Source organism: Pocillopora verrucosa, chromosome 14, assembly GCF_036669915.1.
Source record: "Pocillopora verrucosa isolate sample1 chromosome 14, ASM3666991v2, whole genome shotgun sequence".
In the NCBI taxonomy this organism is placed as follows: Eukaryota; Metazoa; Cnidaria; class Anthozoa; order Scleractinia; family Pocilloporidae; genus Pocillopora; species Pocillopora verrucosa.
Genome location: NC_089325.1, coordinates 10,520,169 through 10,531,331, shown reverse-complemented (window position 1 = coordinate 10,531,331; position 11,163 = coordinate 10,520,169). Strand labels below are relative to the sequence as shown.

Here is an 11,163-nt window from a genome sequence, read left to right as displayed (position 1 = left end):
GGGATGTTTTCTTTTTTTTTTTTCCTTTCCCTCCTTGAACCCAGGCTCTATGTAAACTTTCTCAAGGGTAGCAAGTTTTGAGAGCTACCATCTTTTATTCAACTTGCTTATATTCGGTTTGTTTATTTTTACGTTAGATTCCTTTGTAGAGCAGCGCAAAGAAACGGCCATGAACATCACGAGATGACTATTTCAGCGGCATCCACATTTATGTGGAATTGCAATGTTTGAAATTGTTCTGTGATTCGACGCGCGGAAATTCGAAGTTTGCGGGTTCCGTAGATTTCGACATGACCCAGCAGACAAGCCTACTACACATTGGTGATATAGTCTCCCTGTTCGCCGAAGGAACTGTAAATGGATTTATTAGCACACTTGGGTAAATGGCCGAGTCATAGATTACGTTATTCGCCTGTTCATCTGTTCTTTTCGTGTCATATTTTCTTCTCTAATCAAGTTTTACTTTTCTAGGCTGATCGATGATAGATGTGTTGTGCAACCTTCTGCAGGCGACCTGAACAATCCACCGAAAAAGTTCCGAGGTGGGTTCGTTTGATCGTCCGTTAAATACACCATTTAGTGCATGCATTTAACAGCTAAACGTGTTGCCACATCCGTGTTTTCGATTTGCAGACTGCCTATTCAAGGTTTGTCCTTCCAATCGTTACTCTGCCCAAAAACAGTTCTGGAAGGCTGCGAAACCGACTACAAGCGCCACAGATGCCGTGTTACTGAAAAAACTTCATGTAAGTTAGCGATGTTTATTCAAGCAATGCCTTGATTTTTATATATTTCCAATACCAACTTTCATTCTTGCGAGGGATTAGATATTTTGACACCTTTTAACCCGAGCGACAAATTGCACTTCCTGTACACGCTGACGAAGGAATTTTTAAAACACATTATTCTCTGCGACTTCATATCATCAATTACATCCGTGTCTCCGATAAAACTCGGACTCAATTTCAAAAGCATGTTTTTGTATTGTAGAGAAGTGCATGGAAATTAACGTAGCGCCTAATTAGACATTTATTTTTTTTTTCACGTCTTTCACTCAGGTGTTTTATTATCGACCCCTGGTAGCCAAGTCTAGGAGTATGTTGTGGTTTTGTAACTAATATTCAATGCTTAGAGGTCATGTTTATTTTCAAAGAAGTTCCTTGTCGAAAGTGTATTCGATCTCGATCAACTGTGTACATAACTCGGGGGGAAACTTCGGCTGGTCTGAGAGCCTATTGAAAATAATAAGGACAGCAGTAAAGCTTGGATTTTTTGGACTAGTCGTAAGTTGGTATTAAACAAACGGTATGCTTTGCGATCAGAAATTAACTAACATCAAAAAAAATTGAACGTTTGTATTTTTCGTAGAGAAATATATCAGTCTTATTGACTTGATGATTTAAGACTCTAGCATTTCTTACTTGTAATTTGCATAATAGATTGTTAGGAAATATTATTCTGTTGGCTCAAAGAAATTCATTGTTTGTTAGGTGTTAACACTAAAATCGAGCCGACAAACCAACGCGGAAGGGAAACATTTTTACGAAATAAACTGTATTTTTGCCGTTTTCTGATCTCCGACAGCGTACAACTGTGCCTTGAGAAATCGAGGACAGCTGTTTTGGTTTTTTTTCACCTTTATCCGATGTTTTGTGCTCAATATTTCAGTTTTAATAACAGTAGCATACAGCTGGGAGATTGAAGGGAAGAACGATAAGTTTACAATTATAATTTTGTTGCGAAGGTAATTTTATTACAGGGGAAAACATTCTCCCTTATACAGTCAAGAAACAGGACATTTTTATTATACTTGAATGCTAATTGGCTTTCCTAGCCTATTGGCAATTGTTCAATTTCAATTGTTTGGTTGGACAGTATCGACCAAAATACTTCTTTGGGAATCATAGTCTGTTACTTTCAAGCTTTTTGAGGAGAAAATTGTTTCACTTTTCAATGCCCTGTGACTTTGTACCAGCTATCTTTACAGGATAGTTTTAATACAGATCTTTATAAGCCAACATGATTAATTTGCTAATATTTGAACATTGTTAATCTGTGAGCCTGAATTATGGGATTAAAGAGCCAAGAGAATTATTGCTATGACTTATGTCAACCCATGTGTAGCATTTGATAGTAACATTTTTTTTTATTTAAATGTCTTACACATGGCATAATCATTTAGCTTTTGTGTAACAATGTAATTGGCAGCTTCCAAACAATAGCATTAATTTAAATCGGCTAATTTAAAAACTTGAAGCTTGGCTGTTTATTTATTTGGTTAATTATGCCAAAACTGAAAACAGCTGTTGACAAGAACTGCCAGTTACATCAAGTTAAATTTTCAACTCACATTTCAGAATCATAATTGAATATACTCTTTAAGATTATTTGGCAGCTTTTTTTTTTAATGGAAATAGGCTTCAACTGGTATTGTAGTTTGAATCTGTGAATATTTATGCATTTGTCCTCCCCCCAAACAAATAATAAATACAATTGTAACATAAGTAATTATCTCCTTAATTTCATTCCAAACCATGAATTTTTAATATATGTAACAATTGAGCCGTGTATGAAACCATTGAAGGCAACTGTTGATTATTTATGAATAGGAACTTACAGTTAACTTGTGCCATTTTGATAATAATATGGTTTGAATTTTAAGATGGGGTTTTTGTTCTAATGGTTTTGCACAAAGTTGCAGCTGTTCCAGCGAATGACAGACAGTAATTGCACATTACAACTTCTTCCTTATGCAAGTTGTCACAGAATTTATGAAATCATTCAAGGGTTGAACGCTGCCAGTGATCCTCTGATTGTCATAAAAATGATTCATTGTTGACTACTGTATGAATAACTTGCTCTTGTGAACTACTACGTCCGTCCAGCTGACCTGTCTTTACATGATGTGTGACACCGACAGTAAATAGTTAAAGAAGCGTCACTAATTTTAATACCTGATGAGACAGAAACATAACTTAAACTAGATTTCCTATTTTTTTTTTTTTTTGAATTTTATTCCATGTCTTGGTAGCAACTAACAGAATTAGAAAATTGTGGCTGCAGATATTTTAAGAAATAAATAGCAGTAATTAGTGATATTGGATCTTCCAAAGAAGAGGACAAAGCCCTGAAAAAAGATGGGTTTTAAAAGGGAGAAGTGGAAGTTTGATATTTTGTTACATCTTTTCTAAACACAATCAATATACAGAAACTTGCGCTTTACAAACAGGGATGGTTTTTTTTTTCTTTTCTTGGAATTATACAGTGTGATGTAATAATTTGACTTGAATAAATTAGGGAAATGTTAATTAGTTGAAGTGTTAATTAGATTTACACTGTCGGCTCTGTGTCCCATGAATGCCTCTTTGTCAAATACCGGTAATTAGTGAGCATGAGGCTGTAAATTGGTCCATTTGTAGAAATTTAGCCCAGAATTAGAGTGCTTTATATAAAAATACTGATTTTACTTGGGTAAATTTAAATTAAAAGAATGCTGAAGTAACTTTAAAATCAGTTTATATTTAACATGTTTTAACTGTGTTTATGATGTAGAAGCAGTCTGACTTTTGAGATATTGATCCGAAAGGAAATTCAACACTTAAGCCTTATATTGGGCTTTGCGATGCGAAGGTCAAAACGATATTAAATGGACTAAGTTCTGTATTTCCTTTGTTCCAGATAAATTATCATATTTCTGTGAATGGTGATGTTATTTTTATCATTGACTGACACAGGCATTAACTCAAAAACAAAAATGCGACTCCCAGTAGGAGTCAATTCTACAACTTGACGAGTAGTACTTCTGATGCTGTACTATATTCCTTTAACAGAGGATATTACAAATCAATCTAAATTTGATATCATTCTTTTCCTGAATTTCATTTTAACCCACAACATTTACCAGACACATGATTTGACACTCAGGCTCATTAATTCTTTACACCCTAACATCAGTATGCATATTCTCCATACTGTTCTTGATACATTTTTAAAGGTGCTAACAAGGAGAGTTTTTTAAACAATCAAGAGCTTCTTTGATTTTTGATCATTTCTTTTATTCTTGTGACCTTAATCAGTGATTCAGGGGTGATATTGTAAGGAGAAATTAGATGCTAGTCACTTGTACGAGGAAAAAGATTAACAACTATGGATAACTACTTAATATACAGTTTAAACAGAAATATTATTAATGGCCCTGCAAAAGCTTTGTTATTTGTTCCACTGCCAGGGATTTACTTGCATCCAACACTGTCATTTTATAGTAAAAGTCATAACCTGACTATCAAATATAATGTTTACACACTGTAAGACAACTTGAGCACTGGACTAAGGTGTTCTTGAATGTTATTTCAGCATGCTGCAGAGTTGGAAAAGAAACAGAATGATTCTGAATACAAGAAGTGTTTGGGAAGTGTGGTAGAATATGGAGGAGTCATTCAGGTATACTGCAGCCATGATTTTTGAATTCAAAGCTTTATGTCTAAAAGTATTTGTTATTTTTGATTATACCATTAGTCAGCAAATTGATTTTTTTCCTGAAAGATATTATGCTGGCTGTGGATAGACCAAAAACCATTTTGTCTTAAATTATAACTCTAAACAGCAAACTTGATTATTACCAAATATCAAATTCAGAAAGTGGTTTAACTAATTCTGAAAATGTTTGTAGTAGTAGTAGTTATAGTAGTTTGAGAAGACAACACAACTAATGGATTGAATTGCAGATGAAATAACTGAGTGAAACTGTATGCTGTAATTATGAGTTTATGGTCTCTTTGTGTGATCTGATCCCCAATGTTATTGGACAGAACACAAATAAAATTCTTGAATATTTGAGATCTTCGTGAATGGTACAGAGCTAAGTTTTGAAATTATTTGTCCAACATCAAAACTTAAAGCTGCTACATGTGAAGAGTAACAAGTTTCTGACAGTAAACAAGCGACTTCCAGCCTTGAGGGAGAAAAATGCCATGCGGGTTACATTGGACACTAATGGAAATGAGGTAAAAAAAATTCTGCTAAGTTAATTCTCTCTCAGTAGCATTTAAAGAAATTTCCAAGAAAATACAGAATGATGCAGTTATTGAATAAATTATCACACCAAAATGGAGAAGGTGTTGTGGCTCAGAAAAGCATGATGTTGAGAGCATGGCATAGAGTCAAACTTTTTCTCTTTAAAACTAATCTAGGAGGCTTGTGACCTTTGCCCCTAAGCTACGATTTGAATATTGTAACAATTTCTGTTTTACCTGCATGCAATATTCAACTGCCAGGCAATCTATAGACTACTATCTGAAAGAAAGATCAGTAGTACATTTGTGCTTCCAACATAAGGTTTTAAACCTTTCAAAAACTCCCAGAATTTTTTAATATGTAACTTTTCCTTATAATGTCAATGAGAATAATCAAACTTATCGGGTAGAAGTTGTTCTAAGGATCAATTACCAAATCCTTGAAACTAATTTACAAGGAAATTTGTAACAGTCAGAGGGGAAAGTTTAAACAATCAGATCTTGGGTTAAATCTCATTGGATAGAGCATTCAGGGCTCAGCTAATATCATCTATTTAGACTATCACAATTTTCATACAATGACCTTTAATTTTTTTACTAGGGATCTTGGTTTTATGTTGTTCCATTTTACAAGCTGAGATCTTCTGGAGACAAGGTTGGTAGAACACAGGTTTTTGTATTTAGGTGTCGACATTTTTGAGAATAAAGGCTCTGTTAAATAGATTGAAACATACAATGTCCTCTTCTGTAGGTTGTCATTGGAGACAAAGTTATATTAAACCCAGTCAATGCAGGTCAACCACTTCATGCAAGCAACCAAGAACTAATTGACAATCCAGGGTGTAAGGAGGTTAGCTTTAAAACATTTCTGTTTGTCGCTAGACTTTCATTAATGCAAATCTTTAAGGAAGATCCAGAAAAAATTCGAGTTCTCAAGAGTTCAAGTTGAATAGGGTAAAATTCACTAAGAAAGTAACCAGGAAGGTGCTAAAAATTTTCCCGTTATTAGACATCCTCTGAATACTGATCTAAGAGGGTGGTGAAAGGTTTAAATGTGACATATGATCAAGCCCAAAATGAACATGTGATGGGGGATTTTGCAGAAAGGCAAGTTAAAGTGAGGTTTGAAGTTTTCCCTTTTACATTTTTTATGATTCATGAAACACTGTTTAAAGTACATGTGACATGTGAATTTTTCAAGCTAGGTTAACATTTGTAACAAAAGAGGCAGTGCTTTCATTTGACAAGTAGCTGCGGTTTTCCTTGGCATAATAGTTCATTTTATTCATGTGTATCTGTTCTTCCTTTAGGTCAACTCTGTGAACTGCAATACAAGTTGGAAGATATCACTCTTTCTTGCCTATGAAGACAACAGTGATGAGGTCTTGAAAGGGGTGAGTGTGATTCTGCTGGATTTCTTGTTTTGTGCAAGCAAAGTTTGCAATCCCGAAGGGGCAAAGGCAGGTTCCAGTAGCCAATCAGAGGACAAGATTTTCTTTGTCTTGTACAGTCATAAAGCTAGCTGTATGATAAAGTATGTTGTTGTCATGGGGATGGGGTCACTGCAGAAACTGGTAGTAGTGAATGTTTTATTTTGCACCGTGGCTCGTCGGAAAAAAGTGCTGTGTTTTTCTTCTTGACAGGGTGATGTAGTCAGATTGTTTCATGCAGAGCAGGAAAAGTTTTTGACAGCAGATGATTACAAAAAGAAGTCATATGTGTTTCTGAGAACTACAGCAAGACAGACAGCCACATCAGCCACAAGTTCCAAAGCACTGTGGGAAGTAGAGGTGATTCAAAAGACCTTCATGTTTTAGGGAAGAGCATAAACATATTTGAGCTCTGTACCAGAAGAAAAAAATGTTTTCTAATATTGAATCTGTACTGACTGATAATTAATTTAACAGGTTGTCCAACACGATCCTTGCCGGGGAGGGGCTGGGCATTGGAATGGTTTGTTCAGATTCAAACATCTGGCCACTGGAGATTACTTGGCAGCAGAGGTGAAGAATACCCTTTTCATGATGTTTCTTTTCTTTTATTTCCATTTTCTCTTTCATTGTAGAGCACTTTATGATTGAGTATCGCAAAAACCAAAAGCAAAGTAATCTCAGCAACCAATCAGTAAAAGGGAAAATACTTTTATCTCTTGAACTCCCAAGATCTCTGTAGTAATTCTCCTTACTGTCTGCCATACAGTTCTTGTGATGTTAGTTTGGAAAATTTGGTATTGGATCAACTTATAATCTCCTAATTGATATTTTTCTTTACTTTCATCACTTGTCTGCTTAGTATTGTATTGATATTGCAAGGAGAAAATCTGTCTTGGTCACTCATGGGAGTTAAAGGGTTAAGAGGCAATGAGAACTCAATTAAAGAAAAAGAGACCATTTTCCCTAAAGTGCTGGAAAACGTGAGATTGGTTTTACTTTTGCACATGATTGGTTGGGAGTGGCGCAAGCTTTTTGGACCAATCACAGAGCAAAGTAAAGAAAAAACAAAGCAAACAGGATTACTTTTGACAAGTAATTGAAAGTTTCTCATTTTACAGAAGGTCTTATATTTTTGCATAAGTATAATAAATACTATAATACACTGTAAGAAAAGGTATGTACTGTAAGACCTCAAAGCAGGCAAGGGATTGGTAAGACTCCCTTTCTGCCCTTGAATGAAGTGTTGTTGTATTTTCCCAGAGTGAAAAGGGAAAATGATGGAACAATCTGATAATAATATTTGATGATAATGGAGGATCTTTTTGAAAGGATCTAATAATTAGAGGTTTATTGGAAAGATTATGATGGACTTTTTTTTTTTTTTTTTTTAGACTGATGATGACCCTACGAAAGACACAACAAGACAAAAACTGAAAGGCAATGGAGCTGTGTGTCACCTTGTTCCTGTCCCACATGGAAACGATGTAGCCTCAATTTTTGAGCTGGATCCTACAACACTGACAAGAGCAGACTCATTAGTGCCAAGGTGATAATCAAAGGCTTACTGTGAAATTTGCATTGCAAATTAATTAACTCTTAACCGATCTGAATTAAATTCAGATCGTTTTTTTCAGGTGAGTGTTTCCTTTTACCTATCTTTTTTTCATTTTTTCGTTTATGAAGGTCATCTTATGTTCGTCTGAGACATCTCTGCACAAACACCTGGGTGCATTCCACTTCAATACCTATTGACAAGAGTGAAGAACGACCTGTCATGCTTAAGGTAAAAATTTCATTACAAACATCATGTTCTAAATTAGAGTTCTTCTTTTCATTAAAAGCCTTGGAGGTGTTTGCTATCCCTTCTGTTTTGATCCGTTTTATAACTCGGGTGCTTCATCGGAGGCTTGGGTTTAAAGTTCAGGTTTTATTTGTGTTCAGTCACTAATTGCCGTCGATGCTCGAAATTGAAAGTTTTTCACCTGGAGGCAGAATCGAGAAATGGTAAAGAAGGAAAACATGCTGTTTGAACTGACAGTTAAGCTGTGGAACAATGACAGCTTAATTAACTTTGCCTCATGCGGTTTACATTTCTCATGCACTTATTCAGATTGGTACAGCAAGCATCAAAGAAGACAAAGAAGCGTTTGCAATTGTTCCAGTCCCTCCAGCTGAAGTGAGAGATTTGGATTTTGCCAATGATGCCAGTAAAGTATTGGGCTCTTTTGCAAACAAAATGGAAACAGCAAATTACACTCAGCATGAAAGACGGTAAATGTGATAATTAGGATTTTGAGTGTTTGTTTTTGTGAAGGGGTGAAAACTAAGGAACTCTGAAAAAATCTCAAACTTTACACACTTATGACGCCAAGACCGTAAGTGGAACCCAGGCTACAGCAGTGGGAAGCAGGCGCTCTTGCCGCATCCCTTTTCCCCACATAGGCTTTTCCAAGTTCTAAGCGGTCTCACTTTCAAAATGAAGCCGAATGCCAAACTTTTCTTGTAAAAACGAGTTTTGTTTGCTCCATGGTCTCGTTTTAAAACAAATGCTTTACGTATTTTGGGAAAAGACTCTTTGATATAAACCTTCATTTAGTTTGAAAAAATTATTGATGACAGATACATGAATTTTATTTATTTTTTTTAGATTTGTGACACAGCTGTTATCTGATCTTGTTTACTTCGTGACGGAACATGACACTGGAAGGGAAGACGTCCTTAATATTTCTGTTCAAAATCCAAATAGAGACAGACAGAAATTGATGAGGGAACAGTATATATTAAAAGAGGTTGGCTTGATAGATCGGCTTTTTTACTAAGCATTTAATTTAAGGGAAAATTCGTGGCTGGGATGACGCGGCGTTTAGTCTCGACCAAGAGACTCGTCAGATACTTTTCATAAATTTCACGCGACCTCGTCGAGCATCGCGCTCAAAGTTCCGTTTGCGAAGGCAAGATGTAAGTCGTCTGGCCCTCTATCACAGAAGGATTCCCAACTGTATGTTTTCGACCTCATCTATATATTGTAACTCGTGAACGAAACGCCGCGTCATACCAGCCACGAATTTTTCACAAATATTTTACGATTTTTTCATTTTACTAATTTAATTTTTGTCAAAATGGTAGTTGGTGGCCTGATGGTCAATACACTGGACTCCCAGTCGAGAAGTCCTGGTTCGAGAGTTGGCCTGGCAGGGACAATATGTTGTAGCCTGATGAAATTCTGGTTGGGAGGGGGGGGGGGGGGGAGGGGGGTAAGCTCCGGCTGGATGAGCTACTTGCCTCAAGTACAGACTGAATCTTTTTTTCTTTTTTTCTTTTTTTCTTTTTTTACCTCATTCTTCTCACCTGTAAGAGGCTGACTAAAATTATGACCATTTCCTCGGTAGGTTTTTCATCTTCTAAAAGCTCCTTTCACTGACAAAGGTTTAGGTCCTCTTATGGGGATTGAGGAACTTTCGGATGCAAGACACGCCCCTCTCCGACACATATTCAGACTCTGTTACAGGGTGCTGAGACACTCGCAACAAGATTACCGCAAGAACCAGGTATGATAATAAAACAATCGACATTATTATCATTGAGTTGATAATGTAAATTGGCCACTATGAAGAGTTTCTAAGCTGACGTTTCGATCGTTAGCCCCTCGTCAGAGTGAATGACCCTATGATTCGCTTTGATCAACTATTCACAAAGGTTAACATCATAATTGGCCAATGAGAACTCAAATAAAAACATGCAAGCTGCTAAATGCGCGGGAAAATGTGGGTATCCAAGTCAAGATTGGTTTTAGTCGTGCGTCTGATTGGTTGGGAGGATGGCGGGAGTTTTCTAGACCAATCACAGAGCGAAGTAACTCAAAACCAAAACATTCCCGAATTTACTTTCGACACTCACTTTAAAATCGTCCTTTTTGTACGTCACCAGAGCGAGGAACCACAATCCTTTTTACGATGAATTGTAATTTTTATTTTAGGAGTATATTGCCAAGCAGTTTGGCTTCATGCAAGCCCAGATTGGCTATGACATTCTGGCCGAAGACACCATAACTGATCTGGTCCACAACAACAGAAAGCTGTTGGAAAAACACATCACTCGCACAGAAATAGAAACGTTTGTCAGTTTAGTTCGAAAGAAGAAAGAATGCAGGCAAGTAGAAAAGTTTCCAAAGAATAGTTTTATGGCTCTTAATGCTATGAAAGCGTGTCGTGCTACTTATGGCAAAGTTTTATGAATTTCGGTATTGACTTGTAGACCTGTTGAGACGTACCAACTTACCAATTAGCACCCAATACTTCCTATCGAGTGCTCTGGGGTCGGTCCCCGGCCGGATCATTGTGATATGTTGATCGTGAGCTCAACACTTACCTCTCATAGTTCCCTTGTGTATCCCGTGGATAAAATTACGCATAATTGATCTGTCAGGGTAAACCTGAAAAAGGGGAAACAATTCTGTGGTTAACCTGCAGTGATCTTACTTCCCATCCATTCTCGTGTCACAGAAACTGGAAAGAACTTTTGAGAATGTACGGATTAGCGTGTTTTCCAGACTTACATACTTGTGGACTGAGGTTTTGTCTAATTTACAGGTTTCTTGATTACTTGTCCGACCTGTGTGTCTCTAATAACACAGCCATCCCAGCAACACAGGAACTAATCTGTAAGACCGTGCTCTACTCTAGTAATTCAGACCTGCTCATTGAAACCAGGTAGGAGCC

General features: G+C 36.6%; 1 protein-coding gene across 3 annotated transcripts in view; it reads left to right on the top strand.

The window, feature by feature from the left end:
* Positions 1-77: 77 nt before the first annotated feature.
* Positions 78-11,163, top strand: part of LOC131773833 (inositol 1,4,5-trisphosphate receptor) — a 34,959-nt gene continuing 23,873 nt past the window's right edge. For all 3 annotated transcript variants that reach the window (XM_059089791.2, XM_059089790.2, XM_059089789.2), the window contains exons 1-17: positions 78-379; positions 472-542; positions 634-746; positions 4,354-4,440; positions 4,899-5,003; positions 5,614-5,667; positions 5,764-5,862; positions 6,323-6,406; positions 6,656-6,802; positions 6,920-7,015; positions 7,837-7,991; positions 8,129-8,228; positions 8,556-8,716; positions 9,093-9,234; positions 9,835-9,993; positions 10,422-10,594; positions 11,035-11,154. In XM_059089791.2, coding sequence (XP_058945774.2) covers positions 291-379; positions 472-542; positions 634-746; positions 4,354-4,440; positions 4,899-5,003; positions 5,614-5,667; positions 5,764-5,862; positions 6,323-6,406; positions 6,656-6,802; positions 6,920-7,015; positions 7,837-7,991; positions 8,129-8,228; positions 8,556-8,716; positions 9,093-9,234; positions 9,835-9,993; positions 10,422-10,594; positions 11,035-11,154 — 1,955 coding nt within the window. In that variant the 5' untranslated portion in view covers positions 78-290. The remainder of the gene's footprint in view (positions 380-471; positions 543-633; positions 747-4,353; positions 4,441-4,898; positions 5,004-5,613; positions 5,668-5,763; positions 5,863-6,322; positions 6,407-6,655; positions 6,803-6,919; positions 7,016-7,836; positions 7,992-8,128; positions 8,229-8,555; positions 8,717-9,092; positions 9,235-9,834; positions 9,994-10,421; positions 10,595-11,034; positions 11,155-11,163) is intronic.